Source organism: Simochromis diagramma, unplaced genomic scaffold (genome assembly GCF_900408965.1).
Source record: "Simochromis diagramma unplaced genomic scaffold, fSimDia1.1 OVJJ01000216.1, whole genome shotgun sequence".
Classification (NCBI taxonomy): Eukaryota; Metazoa; Chordata; class Actinopteri; order Cichliformes; family Cichlidae; genus Simochromis; species Simochromis diagramma.
Genome location: NW_024386883.1, coordinates 1,402,450 through 1,423,029, shown reverse-complemented (window position 1 = coordinate 1,423,029; position 20,580 = coordinate 1,402,450). Strand labels below are relative to the sequence as shown.

Genomic DNA, 20,580 nt, shown 5'->3' with positions numbered 1-20,580 from the left:
CAAGGTAAGAATGACAAACTGTGTTGTAATGTTATTTTGTACATAGCCAAAGTTTTCATACATAAAAGTAGGATTACAAAATTGCCAAAATTGTTATTTTCTTACATGAACTGAAATGATATATTAAACCTTTAAAATTACTTTAAGGTAATAAACCACAAAACCGTGTGATATTTTAAAGCACCTTCCCACTGATTTGGATATCTGAGATAAAATGTATCTCCCCTTGTTTTTTTCTCTCTTCCCAGTGTGATATTTAATTTAATATCACATACTGTTGGTGTGCTTGCATCTGTGTAGCAGTCTTTTATTTTGCATGTTTACATTGTTATAGTAATCACTGTTCTCTCTGGCAATTGATTGCGTCTTTTGACAGTAATTGCCATATTTGTATTCGTGCTTGAAACATTAAACATTTATTAAAAAAAAAAAAAAAACCTCCACACACAAACGCCGTTTTGTGTCCTCCTTTTATTTTGAAAGGTCCGACCAGCTTCCGTTTTTTTGATGAGTCGGTCCCCTGCAGCGCCACCTGTCTGCCGATGCTGTTGTTTGTTAAATCGTCGCCGTGGAGGGGTTGCGGAGGAAGGAGCTGAGACCAGCGGAGATTTTAAATGCGCCGGAGCCCGTATCGCACAGGCGGAGAGCTGGAGGCTTGTGTTGGGATCGACAGATGACAACAAACACACTGAAGCATCGCTAAGCGCTCGAAGATGGGACAGACACAGTTGTTGTTGGAAGCGCTCCATATCGCCATGAACACGGCTTCATTTGTTTTCGATTACCTGCAGCCTGCAGCTCGGACCGCTTAAACTTCAGCTTGGTATGAAGCTACGTTATGTGACTTTTCTGTATATTATTATTGGATATCATATACATGTTTTATATACATGCATGGCGCAAACGCAGTAGGTTTTTTTTTTTTAATATACAGCCTAATCTTTAATTTAATTTAATACAAATTTTTATTTTGACCTAAAAAAAAAAAGAAAATTGGTTCTTGTCGTTATAACCACGGTGTCCTCGCGTTCTGGGGAAATACCCCAGTTATAACGCGTAAATTCTCCATTAATCAACGCGATCGTCTGTTTGCTGCCACTCGCAGGCTGAAAGCAGCTGATCTGCTCACCACTCACAGTCCTGTTATTTCCATCTGGAGCTGATGATATGAGAGGCTGCTGGAGGCGGTGATGGAGCTCCGGGAGTTGAGCTGGCTGTGCCTGGTGGGTCTCTTCCTCGCCTCTTTGGTCATCGTGCTGGGATGGTTGTTCCAGTACTCGCTGACTGTGTTGCGGTTGTGGAGAGCCAGGAAGGCAGCAAAGCGACACAGCCGAGACCCAGCCTGGAGGCAGCACGCCAATAAGAGCTTGGCCGGAGCTTTGTGGGGCTTCCTGCTGAAACTCCGCTCCGGCCGGGATGGACGACCCACATCTGAGGCCGGGGTTAAAGGCTTGTTGACCTCTCTGTTCTCCTTCAAGTCCTTCAGGGAGCTGTTTCAGAGGACCTGGGTCAAGGCTCTGAACGAGCAAGCTTGCAGGCATGGGGTGAGTTGAAATCTTTAAGCTTTTAATACATCATATTTAACAAGAGAGCTGATTAAACATGATGCCAGTGTGTGTGCACAAGAGGTTACTCCATTAAGTGGAGGCATAAATAGTTAAGCAGGAGCTGATACAGTCGGTGTGCTCATGTGCAGCTGGAAGTGTGTGTGTAGGCAGAGGAGGTGGAGGTGTGGGAGTTGGAGTGTCTAATCGGTAAGAGGATGGGGGGCAGAGCCTTGCGTAACAGCTCTGATTTAATGCACAAAAGAGTGGAGACGCAAGAGCAGTCAGCACAGCCACAGTAACACCCACACCTCATAAAAATAGTCTTATACCCTCATGGGAAGAAGTAGATGTGTGTTTGATCAAATCGGGAAAGAGGCAGAATGAAAAGAATGGCTGTGTCACCCTCCCTTCAGCTCGTAACCTTGGCCATCAGTTAGAACGCAGCGTAACGCATCAATGTTTGATTCAGTGGGTTCAGCACTGGAGACAGCCTGCCACTTTGTGTCCAGTGTCCCTAAAGGTCTTTCTCCCTTTAAGTCGTTCTTTCATCTGTGTGAATCAAAGTCAGATGGAGGTGGCTCCTCTACACCCCCCACTTTTAAAACCGTGTGTGTTTATCGAGAGATGAGTTGGCGGGGAGTTTAAAGGGGTCAGACAAGATCAATCACATGCATTGCACATCTGCAACAAACAGCACTTGTTTTCTGATTCGTGAGGGTCACCTAACCTTTGTTGATTGAGAGCTCATCTGCAGATGTCCAGAGTAAACATCTTCCATAGGAGAGCATTTATTCAGAAATAATACCATTAAAATTATTACAATGCAAGTATTTGGTTTTCTTTAAAAGATGACCTGTTTTCATAACCGAGTATTTCAGGCACCTTTTCTTGTGACCCCAGACTGACCCCATGAGTTGGGATCAGGGCCTCACCATCTGTTTCAGGTCATTAATGGCATTATGTGACAGATAAGAATCTAAACATCTAAATGAGAGCACAGAGCTTTGAAGACTGCTTGCCTTGCGTTTCTTTGAATTGGAGGTACACTCACAGTCACTTTATTAGGTACACCTGCTCAGCTATATCTTATTATCTTGTTAGCCAATTAAATGGCAGCATTTCGGCATGCAGATATGATGAAGACAGCCTGTTGAAGTTCAACCTGAGCAATCTGAGTGGTTGCTGAAGGTAAAAATGCCTTTTTGATGCCTGAGGTCAGAGGAAAATGGTCAGACTGCTTCAAGCTGATAGAGGAGTAGCAATAATGCAAATAGCAACTTGTAACAACCAAGGTGTGCAGAAGAGCATCTCTGGGTTACAGCAGCAGAAGACCACACCAGGCCACTCCTGTCAGCTAAGAACAGGAATCTGAGGCTACAGATTATATAGGCTCTGGTCTGATGAGTCTCAATTTCAGCTACAAAATTTGGATGGTAGGGTCGCAACATGAAAATCCATCCTCCACTGTATGAATGGGATATTGTCTTAGCACCCTTTGAGCCCCTTAGTACCAACTGAAAATCATTTTAATGCCACAGCCCATTTAAGTATTGTTGATGATGGTTGCTTCCAGGATAATGCACTATGTCACAAAGCTCAGAACATCTCAATCGGATCTCTTGAACACGACAATAAACTCGAAAGTACTCGAATGACCTCCACGGTCACCAGATCTCAAGCCAACAGAGCGCTCTTGAGATGCAGTGGGAGAGTCACATCATGGATGAGCAGCGGATAAATCTGCATCAACTGCTATCATGTCAACATGGACCAAAATCTCTGAGGAATGTTTCCAGCCACTTGTGGAATCCATGCTACACAGAATTTGGGCAGCTCTAAAGGCAAAATGTGTATCTAATAAAGTGGCAGAAAAGTGTATCTTCTCTGCACTTTGTACATGTTTTGTATGCAGGAGTAAGTCTGTTGAGCTTTCGATACCTGCTTTCATATAAACCCGTTTTGTGCTGATAGTCAGAGGTCCCTGTGCTGTAGTGGATCGTTTTTCTTCACTATATTGCTGTCAGCCGAGTTATCTCACTATGATCTGCTGATCTGCTTTGACCTTTGACACTCTCATTTACTAAGACACTCAAACGCTGAAGTGAACCTTGGGTGAGCCTTTAGTGGCAGTTTCCAGGTGCTGAGCGTGCTGTATTTACCTTCATAAAAAGTTTTATGATTTTACAATAATTCAAAGATAAAAAGCACCGTCACCTGGCTGTAATTGCTCATAGCTCATTTATAGTCACATGAACTGTGTGTGTGCGGTCTGTGACCCCTGTACCAACTTATGAAATGCTTTCAGACCACAGTGAAGGGACTTTGAGTTAGACTAGAAAGGTGCAGAAAAAGGGTGAATAAAGTGTCTGAAGTTCACTGGGAGGTGATTTTATAACACTGGGCAAGCAAGTCAATGTTGGAGGACACAGAGACGAGCTGGCTGTGTGTGTTTGTCCATGGGGTGTTTAGTTTGTGAGCCGAGTGTGTGAACCAGAGCTTCCCGAGTTCATTCATCACAATAAAATATCTGCTAGTCATGCTGTCTGCAAACACAGCAAGCTGTTGCTCTAAATGTGTCTGGGCCATATGCAAATCAATGTTAGTTTCTTAATGAACCTTTGAACATTACTCTTAAGTACCAAATCACCAGTGTGCCTTGTTTCAAAGATAAACCCACAGGATGTAATCTAAGAAGCAGTCTTTGTCTTGAAGCTTAAAGGGCACATGCTTCGGTCTCCATAGTGTCCTTTTTACCATCAACAACAGGTGCGTTGGATGTGACACTATTCAATTGTTCATTATTAAGTAGTATCGTGTTCTATTAGCCAGTTAAGTGCGTCTTAGCTGTATTATGTTCACCTCCCACGTAAAAACCAGACTGGAAAAACCTGCTGTAAGGAGCCGCGGCGATACGGCAAGCATTAAGTGGCAAGAAACTTGTCGCCTCGCATTCTTTGCTTCTCGCATACAGCGAGGCTCTGCCACCTGCCAGGCAGGTTTCTGTGGCCGCTCTGAAAACAGACACGTGAACATATATTACAGTCCCAAAGACTCATATTCTCCTCGGACGTGCATGATTGTGTTTCTACATCGGGCAAAACATGAGCTTCCCCGGAGGAACACAGCACCAGGGAAGTGGTGCTTCAGTGTCATCGTGGGGATTAGTACGCAAATCCTTTATAGCATTAACCTAAGTACTTTTCCGGCACTTAAGATTGATGGTGACAGAGGTCTTTAAATAATTACTATGCTGAAATTTATCCAAATAAAGGCAAGCTGACTGAGCATGCAAGGTCAAGTTGGAGCAACAGAAAGGGTTCATCAAACCTCCTGCCAGTCTGCAAGTTGTATTTTTATGATTTATTCTTTCCCAATAATTATTTTAATATATATGTACTAACAGTCCCCAAAAATTCCTGTGGAGATAAGCCCCAGTTAGCACTGATGGTCCCATTTCATCTGTTAAAAATGACCAGATTAACAATATTTCTTTCATTTATCATAAAACTTCCTTCCTGTTGTATTTTATCACGAAGTGTATAAAAGAGGTGGACCATCATACATAAACTGGCATTTGGATGTCATCCTGTTGTTTCTTTGGAGCCTGATTATAGACTTTGAAGACTCGAAGTTAACAAACAACCTCACAAAGTTAAATGAGTGAGGAATAAGGTCACTGTCTTATAGCTTCTATACAGCTGAACGTCTTTTTGAGAGTCAAAGAATCAAAGCTTAAGTCATTTCCGTAGCTTTATTTTCAGACCTGGTGGTTACATTAATTTTTTTCATACAGTGTATGAATTTTATTTACATTACCTAACCAGGACTAAACCCCTGTTTGCCACTCACACACACAGCTATGAGCTGGTGGCTCTGTTGTGTACCTCACTTGAAGTCAGGAAACAACAAGTTTGAGAATGTGCCTCAGCTTAATACAGGAAAAACTGGTTTTATACTCAAATTATGAAGTAAAATAGTTGAAATGACAGGCAGTGTGATCTAGCCTTCTATTGTGACCTTACCACATAAAGTTTTTAAGACTTTGCTGCTCTCGATTGCGAAAGTTGATATTTTAGATGCAGGTTTTTGGTTTGATGCCACATTGAAAAGAGATCACTGAAACAAAAAGTGTCTTAGGGTCTTTTTTCCCCTGATAGCTTCCTACGTGTCAGCGATGCGACTGTGCAGTTTTGAACATCCCTCATCCCGGACGGCTGACTCGGGCGTGCTTGTCGATATATTGTTGACTACAGCGGGGAGTGATGTAAGGCCAGGAATCCTTTTGCTGTTTCGCTCATTTTCAGTGTTGTCACAGTGCTCTGTCCTTGTAGCAAAACATTCCAGAGGGCAGACCCAACCCTGACCCTGATGTCCAGCATTTGAAACAGCATGATGAGACACACACACACAAAAAGATTCAGAGGGCTGAGTACTGACACCGGGGTTTGGGCTTGTTACATAAACTGCAACAAATGCCTCATCCCTTTGTAGTGAGATTGCAGGATATTGAGGCAGCTAATGAGGACTTATTTAAATGTAATATGACTTGAAAGTACATTTGTGCTGCAGAACGGCACAGCTCAGAATGCTTATACTACCCAAATAGACCGTTGTGTGAGGAGAGAAAGAAGCTAGGCATTTTTCTTTTGCAGATACTTAAAGCCATGAGGTTTGATTTTCTGTGTCCTACACAGTATCTGATATAGATTAGAGAAGACGATTGCAAACCCAGGGTAAACAGGTGGAGCACCAGCCGTGCTTCATTCTTCTTCACGGTTTCGAAGATACACAGAGTCTACCTCTTGTCTCAGTAACTAATACTTGTTACCACCAGCTCCACCCCACCCCCTTCTCACGCTTCGTCTGTCCTTGTAGTCCAGCGAGGGCCCCAAGGCTTCATTACAGCTCATTGCTGCGATGTTAACAGAAGTACGTCATCTCTGATGTCAGATTCTAGTGATTTTTACATTCTGCACAATAATCTCGAATGCTTACTTCTAACACCGACTATAACTACGTCTGATCTGACATGAATTGCGTAGCATGGTTTAATTTAAACATCGGCAGCAGCATGTCTGTGTTTTTGGTCTCTTCCTGTAGCTTTGGGGCGTATTCCCATTATGCAGACTCAGTTCTCAGTTGTTTACCCAGCAAAAATGTCCTGTCTGTTGAAGTATTTACAGCGTGAGCCTCTGGATATAATCTTGCCTCAGAAGAAATGACTCGATATGGAGCTACTCAGATGTCTCTCTGGCTGAATTAGTTTGTAGAGGAGTCTTGAAGGACTGGACTGGTCGGCCGCCCCAGACGTGCAGATCATAAGGCATCAGCAGCCTGTGTGTGCAGCTGACACATGCTGTCAAGCCATCATTACTGAGTGGTAGGGGAGGACAAAACGAGCGTACATCTGCAGGGAAGGAAGCTCCCTGTATATTCACAATCTGCAATTATAAAGAGTCTGGTGAATAGCTTGAGGACACAGTTCACTTCTTCTCCCTCTGAGAGCTGCTGGTAGATGATTAATGCCCTGTGATTATTCTCAAGTAGGTTCCTTCTTAACAACAGGGGACATTAAACACTCAGCGCTGATTTGATACCATAGTGCAGGAAACCAACCTTTTCATCCTTTAGTCAGAGCTAATGATGAGCTCCATCTTCACCAGCCAGTTTTATTTGAACAGCCAAACTCTACTATTACGCCAACTTCTTTCTGAGGCTATGACTCAGCATTTAAATAGGCTCAGCTAATATCCAACATGTAAATTTAATAGTACCTGAACAAATTCTGAAGTGAAGATGGATTACTGGATACTTAAGGCACTACTGTCTTTCCAGATTCACTGTAACTTTTTACAATTCTTAGGTATACTTTAGAAAAAAAACCTTTAATGGGACTCGGTGCAGTCATGTAAAAAGCTAAGAACACTCCCTGATTCAGTAGTTTCTAAAAGAGTCTATAGCAGGAATAACTTGCAGCACTCGTTTTTTTTAATCATTATCACTCTCTCACATCACTCTTGAGGAATTTTGGCCGACTTTGTACAACTGCTTCAGTCCATCAAGGTTTCCAGGCATTTGTTTATGCACAGCTTTCTTTAGATTGAATCGATTTGAGGTCTGGACTTCGACTTGGTAATTTTCTTTTTTCCCATATCATTACCCCTCCATCACCGTGCTCGGCAGTTGGTATGAGGAGTTTGTGCTGATATGCTGCATTAGGCGTTTTCCAAATGTGGCGGTGCATTTTGAGCAAACGTCTCATCCAAAGTTCACGAAATCTTGTGGTTTGTTCAAATGCGGCTTTGCAAAGCTAAGCTGCCATGTTCTTTTTAAATAGGAGAGACATTCTCCTGGTAACCCTTCCAAACAAGTTCCAAACACACTGGTTCAGACTTTTTCTAGCTGTACTGTCATGAACTTTTAACATTTAACATGCTACCTGATGCCTGTAGAGTCTGAGGTGTAGTTCTTGGATTTGTACGGTCTGAGCATTGCATTGTTAATCTCACATGCTAGCCATTTGGTTTTAGGAGAAACTTCAAGAACTCCCTCTCTTTGTACTCCCACTTCCAGATTTATAGCTTGTGGGATAATGAAGCAATAAATCTGTAGAAAAAAATAGTAGACAATATAAAAAAAACGATGGTCTTTTTAATGGCCAACAGGGAGCGACTCCTCTGGTTGCTAAGACTTCTAGGTGTGCCTGCTTGCTCTATTATGTCAGTAAAAACCTCAGCTTAGTGGCTCGTTTCAGGTATGTTAAATAGAACATGAAGTCCATTTTGTAAATTCAGTTCAATTCTAACATTTAGAAAGAACAATTATCTAGGATCAGCTTCAGCTAATTAGCTAATGGACTTACAGTTTCCTTTGTTTCTCAGTCAGATACACCCATAACCTGTCACATCCAATTTCACATCACTAAGGTGGCAATAGAAGAAACTACTCAGATCGAGGCTTCATAGCAAGCAGTGGGTAAAGTCACAGTGGCTCCATCCATCTTTTATACTGTCTATACAAAAAATGCTAATTTTAGCTGCATTATTGATAGAAGAAGTAGAGACAGTAGATATAGTTCCATTTGTAGAGCTAACGGTTGTCTGTCTCTCCGTGTCCATCATGGTCCATCATAGGGCTGGACGGAGAGCTGTCCAAGGTGTAGCCCTCTGGCTGTTTTTAGTATGGCAGCATGTACGCATTCAGTTTGTTGACATTGCCCTCACACAGACCCTGTCTGTTATTTTGCCATTTTGAGTAATTACATCAATAATAATTTTCATGTATGTTTTTTCCTGTGCATGAACATTGTAATTTTCCAATCGTGCACCTTGTTATAGCAGGAAGCTCAGATAACATAAAATATAGGGAAGGAAAATGAGGGTCATCAGAAGCCATGGGGGAGTGTATTTCTGGTTGACCCACATGCTTTTCAGAGGCGTTCAGCCAGTTAGACCCAAAGGGGGGGACGCTGACAAACCTGAAGTGACACTATGGATGTCCTCAGGAACTGTCTCTACCCAGAAATACCCCTCACATACACTCTGTTGAGCAGCGGTGGATCACAAGGACAAATCAGCGGCCATGCTACTAGCACTGCTCTCTCCATGACAAAATGAGGTCTGTAGCCTCTGCCAAGGAGGATACAAAACACCACAGTGCAGCAGATGGCTCCTTATAAAGCCAATGGGTGTAAACTCCCTGGAAGGAAGAGAAACCATAAACCTACTGCTAATTAGATATTCTATTAACTTGCTAAAATACAGTAAACGATAATGGCTGAATATTTTCCCATAATAATTTTTCAGGTGCATCTTACAACAAACCCAAAAAAGGATAGTGCTGGAAAAAAGATAAGAGTAGAAAATGATTTTTAACCGAAATCATGAACAAAGCTGGAGCGAGCCAGCCTTCTTTTCCCTATGAATGATGAGTGATTGACACATGCTGGCAATATTTTGCTGCCATGTTTACTGGAGTCATTTGGAAAAGAAAAAAAAAAGAAATTTGTCAGTTTCCTTTCAACACGGATTAGCAAGTTTGATGCACACAAACACAAATCTGTGCTGTAAGTGCAGTTTGACTCGCCAGAAATCTGACTCTGGATTCAAGGGTGTCTTTTTTGTTTTCTGGTGGCGATCAAAGTGTGATGTCCTCATTTCACTCCAGGCGGCTTTGTTGCCTGTCTTCTTATATTTACTCTATAATTACACCAGAAGCCATCTAATACAAGCAAAATGTTGTAAAAGCAGTCTACAAAAATGGACTTTGCTGTGCCTTCCTCGTAATAATTTCTGCTGGATGACTCCGTTTAGTTCCACGGCAAAGATGCTAATGTGTCCGCCTGCAGCAACACAGACAGGGTTTAAGCTGTATTTCTCAATCTGATATATCACATTTGCTCTGCACTTTAATCCAAATGAACAGTTGGGTGACTGAGCAGTTTTAGAGGCTCCAGCCAACTGAAGTAAACACAGCCGGTTGTACGCTGCAGTCATGTGACTGCAGTGTTAGTCCAGGGGAACCTACGTAAGCTTGCGGCATAGCACTTGGCTTCCTGCCCTTCTGGCTGCAATAAGTGACACACACACAGACACACACTCGCACGCACACCACAAACTTTGTTATATCATCCTCCCACCTCTGCCCCGCCTCCGCTGTTGTGTTTGATACAGATTGGACTTGGACCTAGTGGAACATATGCTGTGACAATAGGGGATTTTGTTTTCTCGCGCTTCTCAGTTAAAGCTGTCCAGTAAAACAGATCTTCTGGCACACACGCACACATAGTGATAGTAGGTCACCGCCGTGCCCGTGTGATTCTGCTGAATCTTTTCTTAAAACCGAGTTACTTCTTCCTCTTGTTAGGGCTGTCCTCCACACAGGAAAACGTGCCCGGCTGTAAGCTCGAGTAAGCACCGACTTGATAAATAGATGCTGCTACGAGGTCTGAGACATGGGGTTTTCTCAGCAGCCAGGAGCATGAAATCTCCCAACTTCTGAAGGATTACAAAAAAGGATTATATAAATGTATTATTAACACAATTACCACTACATGTGTTGGTTTTTTTGTCAGTATTTTCGGACATTTTTCATCTGAGCCCACTAATCCACGGAGCTGCCTGGGCTTAAATCACAATTGTGGTCTGCCATGAACTGTAAATTCAATAATGCATTTGCATGCATTTGTTCAGCACTGCCTTTTTTTAGCCATATAGCACTTAGGAGAGTAACTATAGATACATGTGAATTCTACTATCAGTCTTTTCACTTGCACTTTGGAATTTAAACACAAGAAAACGATCGCATAGTAATCGTCGTGGTTACTACAGCTATAAGGAACATTTGGGCTTCTGCAAAGACAGTGCGGTTGCTTTAACAGGGAAGTGTACAAACAGGAACAAACAGTAGTTCTTACTTTTTAAAGACTGCATTGGATGAGCAACATGTGAACGACACAGTCACTGTCTTATGTGAGTGTATCTAGGAAGAGCTATGCGAGCAGATACTGTTTAAATGCATTAAATACCAGGATTAATTAGCGTTTTACTTTATGATATGATCAAAGATCCATAAAGCAAGTTCCACATACCCAGCTGCTAGTCAGCTGCATTAAAGGCTGTATCCCTGCACTGTTACATCTTTTGTCATCTCCAAGTCTCTTTTCTCTTTCTCGTGTGTAATGTTTGGGACATTTTTCTCTTCCTCTGTCTCTGCCAGAGCTCCATTCAGATCACTTTTGACAGCAGCCTCCAGATAAGTGCTGCCTCTGCAATAGAAAGCGTGAGCTGCACTGACCAGTCAGCAAACCGAATGGTTAGTAATCTTTGCTTATACCTGTGACATCAGGAGCAGTGCATTTTGAGTGTATGTATGCATGAGTATTTGTCCTCCTCTCTTTTTCTTTTGCAGATTTTGCACTGTAATTGTTCAGTAGACAGGGTCACGTTACCCGTGACGGTCACCCAGCAGTCGCCAGTTGCCATTTCCATGGACACCTATCAGATCACTATAGCACCTGTGGTGGCAAAGGTACCTGAAGCACTGCACCTGGATTTTAGCAATTTGTACACAGGAGACCAGACCTCTAAAAAAACAAATGTCAGAGCGTGATTTGCATTGTTATTCAAATGTGAAAATTTACACAGACAGTCGCATGTCATCTGTGCCCTCATTGCAGTGGTCATTAAATGTGAAATGTTTTTCTGTTACCTGATGCATTTTAATGTAAGACAATTATTTATTAATGACAATTTGCTGCACAGAGAATATCTATTGTTATAACTGCCTGTTACTATTTTCTTACCGTCCCTGCCCCCCCCCCTGCTCCGTCTACCTCCATCAGGTTGTGGCGTGCCTGGAGGAGGTGGAGGATGAGGGGCTGCTGATATCCTGGAGTCTTTCCAAGAAGCCGTCGTTTTCTCTGACCGTGTCTCCATGCAAGCTGCAGAGACGGGTGGGAACGCTTACCGCTAATGGCACTAATTTGATGTCACTGCTGTCAGTGACCGTCACATTTTTCAAATTAAAAGCATGCGTGTGTTATTAAAAAAGGAAACGCACATTAAAAAATTTCCCGTAGCTAATTTGTCTTCTTCGTAAATCAGCATGCGCTGTTTTGCATGCAAGTGACTTTCCATCCCATTAAACCCAAGATTAGTCACGAAGGAAGTGCCGTCCTTTAATATTGTTATATAAATGGGCATGCCATTAAATGCCATTTGTCTGAGGAAGTAACAACGTTAATAAAATAAAAAGGAAACAAATACTTAGCACAAGACATTGTGTTGACTAATGACATCCACCATACGGGGATATAAAAAGCCTGCTTTATATGGCGTAGCAAGCCCAGCGTGGGTGAAATATCAAGGCTGGTTCAGCCCCCCAGAGGTGAAAATGCTCTCAGATTAAAGCTGCAGTAATTTTTTTCCTTTGGGATCCTGTAAGAATTGAGATGAAATAAATAAACCCTCAATTTGTGGCTGTAGTTAGTTCGGTTCAGCGGGTGTTGGTTAACCATCACTGAGTAATAAGTGTACTTTTTTCTTCACAGTGCACTGAAGGTGAAGCAGACATAGACACAATTAAGGGTCTGATAGAAGATACTCTGTTCAGCACTCAGCCAGCCATGGTCCTCAATCTCAGGACGTCCAGTCCTTTGGTGAGAAATTTACTGCCTTTAATGAGACAAATTAACTAAAAGGTGTATAGATTATATAATAAAATAGATGAAGTGCTTAAAGCTGTTTCACTGTTGAGCTCTCCACCCCCCCCTTTCTGCACACTCCCAGGCCCCCATGGACAGTCTCTCAGTGGGATTGAACTCTGTATCCCAGAGTGTCTTGGTGAGACGACTACTCCTCCGGCAGCTCAGGGCGACCTTAAGTAAAGGTCAGATATTTTCCCCCAGCGTCAGATCATTTCCGCACAGCTTCCTGCTGATTACCGAAGTCTCACTGCGTCATTGTGTGTTTTGCAGGTCAGTGGTCTAAATCAGGGGAGCTGTGCTGTGTCGTGAGCCTGGACCAACCGTCTACAGAGAGAACAACCCGCTTCCTGCCTGTGCCCAGCAGTGCCAATGCTGCACTGGAATGGAGTGAAGATATTACTCTGTAAGCTGCCGTGTTAGAAAGCAGATTCATGTTAGATTCAGGGTGTAATGATTGTGATGCATTTGCAGGTCACCTATTGGCCTCAATTGCAGCCCTCATTTTATTCCTGCGCTTTGCTAGAGCAGCTTTGCATGATTCACAGTTTAAAATAATCCTCCTCTCTTCTGATTGGCTGCCCCTTACAACCAGAAGGTCTGAACAGCAGGTGGTGGAGCTGCTGTGCTCACAGCCAGAGCTCTTTCTCACAAATCCAAGAGTAGAAAGAAATGTCTGAAACTGGGTGTTAAGCCTGGTCTGAAGACTAGACCTCATTATGAAACTTTTGGTCAGGTTTAACATGAGCCTCCACCTCTGTGACACCTGTGTCGTTCAGTGGTGCTTTTCGGTAATCTCAGTCTCTCACTGAACGTGCTCCTGTGACTGACCAGCATGTCATGGAGTGGGTGGGAGGTGTTATCCAACATTGTCTTTATCTTGGACAGCATCCGCCTCTCCGACACCACCTTGAGGGTGTCAAGCTCCATCCCCACAACATTACTGGCCTTACGGATTAGTTTATTAAGTCTGTTGGCATCTGCGACCCTCAGCCTGCTCCCCCAGCATGCAACAGCATAGAGGATCGCACTGGCCACAACAGACTCATAGAAAATCCTCAGCATTTTCTGGCAGATGTTGAAGGACCTCAGTCGCCTCAAAAAATAGAGACGACTCTGGCCCTTCCTGTAAAGTGCTGTGGTGTTTTTAGCCCAGTCCAGTTTATTGTCAATGTGAACTCCAAGGTATTTATAGTCCTCCACGATGTCAACACTGACCCCCTGGATTGAAACAGGGGTCAAGTGTTTCCTGGTCTTCCTGAAGTCCACGATCAGTTCCTTGGTCTTTGCCACGTTGCGCTGCAGATGATTCTGCTCACACCACGTGACAAAGGAGTCGACCACAGCCCGGTACTCTGTCTCATCATCCCTGCTGATGCATCCAACCACCGCAGAGTCATCAGAAAACTTCTGAAGATGGCAGGTCTCTGTGCAGTGGCTGAAGTCTGTGGTGTAGAGGGTGAAGAGGAAGGGGGAGAGGACAGTCCCCTGTGGTGCCCCTGTGTTGCTGATCACCTTGTCAGACACACACTGTGGGAGACGTACATATTGTGGTCTTCCTGTCAGGTAATCAACAATCCAGGACACCAGAGAAGCATCCACCTGCATCGCTGCTAACTTATCACCCAGGAGGGTCGGCCTGATGGTGTTGAAAGCACTGGAAAAGTCAAAAAACATGACCCTCACAGTGCTCGCCGGCTGGTCCAGATGGGTGTAGACACGATTGAGCAGGTAGATGATGGCGTCCTCAGTTCCGAGACGAGGCTGATAAGCGAACTGAAGGGGATCCAGATGTGGTCTTACAATGGGTCGCAGCTGGTCCAGGATGAGCCTTTCCAGGGTCTTCATGATGTGGGAGGTCAGTGCCACGGGCCTGTAATCCTGGGGGCCACTGGGACGTGGCGTCTTTGGTACAGGGACGAGGCATGATGTCTTCCACATCACTGGGACCCTCTGCAGACTCAGACTCAGCATAAACAGTTTATGAAAGACTCCACTCAGCTGGGGGGCACAGGTCTTGAGGACGAGGGGACTCACTCCATAGCACAGAAAACAAGGTAAAGCATAACAGGTCAACATTAAAGCTTCTAGCTGTGAGTCCTACAAGACCACAATACTTTCTTCTAAACTCCCTAAAGTTGCAACAGTTTTGGGGATCTTTTATTTTAATTCTCCAATTCAGATTTAGCAACATCAGAATTTCTTGAGCCCATAATGTCACAGTCACAATCAAGTAGTTAAAATATTTGTATTAATATTAATGTTCCAGAGAAGTAATGGCTGTAGAAAGAAACGTATTTAATTGAAATAATAATACTTGGATAATGGAGTTTCACTGTAATGCTAACTCATTTGTTTCCTGTGTTTGAAGGGAGCTGGGCCCAGAAACCAAAGAGCTGAGAGTGAGACTTCTGGAGCGGAGTGGCAAACGGGAACGTAAGGCATAGTTCAATAGCAATTTACTACTGGCTGCTGCTCAGAAAGCTGATCAGCAGGAACATATTACAGCTTAAGCAGAGTCATCAGTGCTGAAAATGCAGTATTGGCAGACTCACTGTCTTTGTTAGCATTTTGTGATGTCTGGAGAGGCTCGTTTTTTTTGGCCTCAGAACTACAGTAAAAGGAAAGACCTTTTTGCTTTTTGTACAATTTGTTTATATTCTTTTTGTGTTTAAATATGATTAGAATTCCTGCCGGGTCACGCCTCCATTGCTTTGGACATCCAGGGTAAAGTTCCCACTGGGCAGCACGTATTGTCCATGAGGTCCGGCCAAGACTCAACGCCAAACGCTGTCATCACCGCTGAGGTGAGTGACCAGACGAGTTAGATTTCTGTAAGAGTGTAGGGAGTGTTTGAAATTCTTACTTGTGCTTTGACGCAGAACGAAGGTTGCGTTACGGTTTATTATCTAGATCTGGACTTTATCAAAGATTCCCAACAAAAGAGGCAGTGTTGTGTAACAGCTGATACAAAATCCATTGTCATTCTTATAATCGCTGTGTCAGATCTCTTGTAGACTTTCCAGCAGCCAACTTGTTGCTCTTTTTTTGGCTTTCTTCTAGTCCACATTGTCTTTAAAGAGAGAGAAAATGAGAATAAACGTGCTTTGTCTCTGTGGAGTAACATTTCATTTGGCAAATTCTGTCATTTCTTAATAACTTAATTTCCAATTTATATATAGAGCCAAAGCACAACAACAGTCGGACTAAGGTGCTTTATGTAAGACCAACAATCAGGCAGTCGTTTTTGAGCAAGCACTATGTGACAGTGGGAAGGAAGAACTCCCTTTTAACAGGAAGAAACCTCCAGCTTGTACACTTTTTGTTTTTGTTTTTTTTCCTCTTCCAGCTGTTGTACCAAGAAACAGAGGAGCCTAGCAGTGCCCACAAAGCTCTGCTACTTCGCTCCTCTCTCACCCCCACCAAGAAAGTTGACGTGGACCGAACCATCATGCCAGACGGAACCATTGTCACCACCGTCACGACGGTCCAGTCCCGACTTAAACTCGATCGCAGTCCAGGTGCGTTTGACAAAGCAAAGCATGTCACCAAACCAGGCAGGGCAGGTGCCTGATGAGTTTTTTTTTTAGTAGTGTCAATAATAAGAAATGAAATAGCAGCGTTCCCTTTCAGGTGACTCCCCGTTGCGTTCTCCGTCTAAAGTGGAGGTGAATGAGAAGAAACCCACCGTCCTGCCTGATAGCAGAAGCAGCAGCAGCCCCAACGCGAGCAGTGAGTTCTACCCTGAAAACCAGATTTGTTTTACATAACAGATGCAAAGTAGGATAAGCAATACGCAGCAGAGTAACACGAGTCGAGAGGAATGCACTCTGAGTACGCATCGTGCGCTCCGTGCAGGTAATCCTTTTCAAAAGCATCACATAACTCGCACACGGGCTGGAGTTACGTGCTGTTTTTGGTGCAGCGGGAAGCTAATCGCTGACACAAAACAGATAAAAGATAAGCACAAACTTATATGTAGTGCAACAGCAGTTAATTCAGCAATATATTTTAATAAAAATAGTACATGGTGGTCTGCTAGTATAGTGCTGATTTACATATTTGTGTTTTTTGTTGCTCAGAGAGCAGCCGCCTCTCTAATGGCCTGGATCCTGTTGCAGAAACCGCCATACGGCAGCTGACAGAGTCTGCGTCCAGAGCAGCACGGAAGACACCGACGAAAAGGAGCACGCTAATCATCTCGGGCGTGTCAAAGGTCAGAGAGTGAAAACGGCGTCTTTCTAGACACGTGCTTTGAGTTTGATTTGAAAACTTTGGCTATTTTGTGGTTATCAGTTACCTGTATAATGATTGATAGGAAATAGTCCAACCTTCAGTCTTTATATTAAATTAGCTGTAAGCCTTAATAACTGCTGCGACTGCTACTGGGAATCTACTGTAAAATACAACCAGGAGCCAGGCAGAATGAGTGTGATCTAAATTTAGTCCACAGCCCCCCCACTGGACCACTTTACAGAAGAATGAGAATCTTCTGACCTGATTTTTGCCCGAGAATCTTTGAAAACGTGTCAGGAGCGCTCGACAACCTCACTAAAAGAAAGTGTGCTGATAATCGTGTATATTTGAATTTAATCGTCATATACGGGGTAATAGCGTGTAATTTCAGTAGTGACATCTATTTCTCTGCTTCAGGTTCCACTCTCTGAAGATAACTGTGCATTATCAAGTGGCTACGCTGCAGCCATGGACGCAGCCATGCACGGCAACCATTACGGGTCAGGGCGTCACCATGACCCAGATGAAACCACGCCCTCTGACGTATCAGAGCGTCCTTCTGTGGACGATGTGGAATCAGATACTGGCTCCACTGGTGCCTTGGAAACCCGCAGTCTCAAGGACCATAAAGGTAACGCAGGCCGTCTGTGCTGTAAAGAATCAGAGGTCCAGTTCTCAGTAACGTCTCGCAGAAAAGCGTAACTGTAAAAACATTATTCAGCTATTGAAATATTCTGTAAATTATTCAAATATGTTTCTTGTTTTGTCATTAGAGCAGAATTTCATGAGCAGGTTTACATTTTTTTTCAGTCTCAAAGACGTTTTGCTTTTAGATTTAATTTTCATGTCTAACTGTTTTTTTTATATTAATAACGGCACAGTGTATTTTATATGCAAACAAATATTTCATAGCCTTAGGTAACATCAGGACTTGAGGTTCAATTCACAGATTTACCACAGTCAGTTCCTCTGCTGCCCCCTAGAGGCCATACTTCAGCATCTACAAAGCCAAACTAACATGTGTTTGTTTGTAATTTAATTTATTTTTTTCATGCAATATAATTAAATTTGAATGGTGAGGCAGAGGAGTGGGAGAAGCAGTAATAAGTAAACTAAGCCACCCCTCATTTCTTTATATTTTGCTTCCAAGGAGCCAGACTTTATTTTCAAAGTGCTTTTTAACAATAGTTATGCGACCTTTCTGAAGGTCTTTCAAAGTTTTCTTTGGACGTTTTCTGCTTCTTCACTCATTTTCAGTCCAGTTCTTGACTGTTTTCAGAGGAATGTTTTTTTTCTTTTAGTTTGGTAAGCTACGTTACACTGACCTATGTTTTGCTCAAGCAAAAAAAGGCTCCAAACTCTTGTCAGTGCTGTGTCTACACATGACAGAGAACTTAGAGAGCCAGTTTTAGATGATGTCTTCAGGCACTTTGTTATCAGCAGCCTGTCGCAAAAATGCATGGATTGTTTGTCATGTATGTTGTGAAATAATTGAAATCATTTGTGAAACTAGAAGTAACTCCACGATGTGTTTCCTGCAGTGGGCTTTTTGCAGAGCGGGACGAAGCTGCTTTTCCGCAGAAGACATCGAGAGAAAGAGTCCTGCCTCAGCCAGTCTCACGAAGACATCTCCAACTTGGGCAATAACTTCACCGCCGCACCAAACATCAGCCGTAAAAAGTCTGGCAGCTTCTCCCGGCGCCTCATCAAACGTTTCTCCTTCCGCTCTTCTGGCAAATCAAAAGGCAAGGCCGCCAACGGAGGAGCAAGCGCACTGGATAACTAATTCTCGAGGCCAGCAGACATGGACACGAGTCATCCTGAGAGCGTTCTCTGTTATCGCTACACTTCAGCACGGTCTTTGACAGGCTGAGCGCCCCAGGTGGGTTGTCAACTGCACAGCTTTAAAGGAGGATACCTCTGGGAGGGCTCCCCTCTGGATAGAAATGATTGCACTTTCAGGACAGAAGTCTCATTTAATCACATCGCTGACTCTGAATTGTTGTTAAATTTGAGGAGAAATCTGCTGCTCGGTGGAGGAGACGGGAATAGCTACAAAGAAATGTTCCACGCTTCTGGGATTGTTGGACTGGCACTGGTGGTGAAAACGCTCCAAAACATTTTGATGATGTAAAATGCCACTATGCTCTTGGTTGCACTTTTGACTTTTTATTGTTTTTAACAGCAGATGTAAAAATGTGCTGGTTGTTAAAGTGTAATTTATTAATATGTTGGACTCATTAAACAAGTGCTATTTATTTGAACCCCCTACAACTAATCATCATAGCTGCATTACACTATAATATAGAGACATTAAGGTGTGTTTTCCATACAAATGTAATTTTCAACACATAGTTTAAGTAAGTTTAAAAAAAATGTCTTGATCTAGCTATAATGTCCATCCATGATTGCTTCGACATTGGTTTTAGAATAATGTTAAATGTTGTATCTTATATAAAAACCTGAAAAGATCATATTGTACTTTTACTTTGACAAAGGTGCTTTCTCTGGAGTATCATATCTTCACTTTGCTTTTGAAAATCTAACCAGCCACCTTATTTATCAAGCCAGAAGGTGATTTTTAGACTTTTGAAAGTCTCGCAGTCTTCTGTCGGGGGAAAACAGCAACGCGATCAGGCGTGCTCGCCTCTTCTCGTGCTTCTACAGAATTCATTGTTGTAACAGCTGTCATTACTGTGCAGGACATGTTGTGTTAAATGCCTCAAAAGGGTTGCGGGTGAAATCGTTTGCAGAGAATGCTGCCATGTGATTAGTTCCTAATAATGAACTAATATAGCAAAGCATTTCCTGTGTGAACATTTGGGATTGTTATGATAATGTAATATTTTTTAGATATATGTACGTCACGCTAAAATATTTCTGCAGTTTATATTTAAAAAAGGAGATTGGTGTGTCTCAGTGTTCACTAATGCTGCGCTCAGGCAAAGCAAGAGGACTCGGTGTGGGTTAGAGTTGAAATACGGTACTCAGGGTTTTAATGAAATCTACTAGCAGCCACAGGTTTTAAGAAAGCATTTGCATACTTTGAAGGCAAATACATCCAGTATGTGAAGTTGTACATAGGTTTTAGGGCCAATTGAGTCTTGTCTGAAAACATGAAAATAATCTTTTAACTGACTGCATTAACTATGAGACTTCAGAAAAACCAAACTTAATAAATGGTTGTTTTTTGAAATTATAATTTTTTTTAATAAAAGGATTTTGAAATGCTGAAGAAGAGAACAAAGCCTCTTCACCGTCTAAAGGCACATAAAGCAAACGTTATGAATAAAGATTTGTGGCTGTATTGTGAAACAAAAAGTGGCTGCAAAATTGATGACTTCTGTTATATTTTAAATATTTAATTTATTGCAAATAAATTATTTTTTAAGCATCATCTTTGTACCTGAGTCCGTCCGTTCATTGTATTTTCAATAACCCATAAAAGGTTCCTTTTTATGATGCACTTGCAGGTCTGTGAAGGCGCAAAAATTGGTCCACCCCAAGGATCGGGTTCCCCGACATAGTGTAGAGAGTAACATAGTGTACGCTGTTAAGTGCCAGGAAGATTGCCAAACAACCTCTGGCGAAGTG

At 42.8% G+C, this 20,580-nt stretch overlaps 1 protein-coding gene across 2 annotated transcripts; it reads left to right on the top strand.

Moving 5' to 3' along the window:
- Positions 1-446: 446 nt before the first annotated feature.
- Positions 447-20,383, top strand: c2cd2l (c2cd2 like). Of its 2 annotated transcripts, none has more exons than XM_040032875.1 (15): positions 447-823; positions 1,106-1,544; positions 11,265-11,360; positions 11,457-11,576; positions 11,890-12,000; positions 12,598-12,705; positions 12,836-12,935; positions 13,024-13,156; positions 15,122-15,186; positions 15,436-15,557; positions 16,100-16,271; positions 16,384-16,482; positions 16,872-16,966; positions 17,404-17,617; positions 18,528-20,383. In XM_040032875.1, exons 2-15 carry the CDS (start codon positions 1,191-1,193, stop codon positions 18,770-18,772), a joined length of 2,034 nt encoding a protein of 677 aa, XP_039888809.1. In that variant the 5' UTR covers positions 447-823; positions 1,106-1,190; the 3' UTR covers positions 18,773-20,383. The 2 variants fall into 2 exon arrangements, with proteins under 2 accessions (XP_039888809.1, XP_039888808.1); XM_040032874.1 differs by having other exon boundaries at positions 448-823; positions 16,833-16,966.
- The last annotated feature ends 197 nt before the right edge of the window (positions 20,384-20,580 follow it).

Bases quoted from the DNA above. Each gene is read 5' to 3' on its own strand.
- c2cd2l (XM_040032874.1), top strand. From the start codon at position 1,191: ATGGAGCTCCGGGAGTTGAGCTGGCTGTGCCTGGTGGGTCTCTTCCTC. The intron at 16,967-17,403 runs GTCAGAGAGTGA...TCTCTGCTTCAG, and splicing joins TCATCTCGGGCGTGTCAAAG to GTTCCACTCTCTGAAGATAA. The intron at 17,618-18,527 runs GTAACGCAGGCC...TGTTTCCTGCAG, and splicing joins CAGTCTCAAGGACCATAAAG to TGGGCTTTTTGCAGAGCGGG.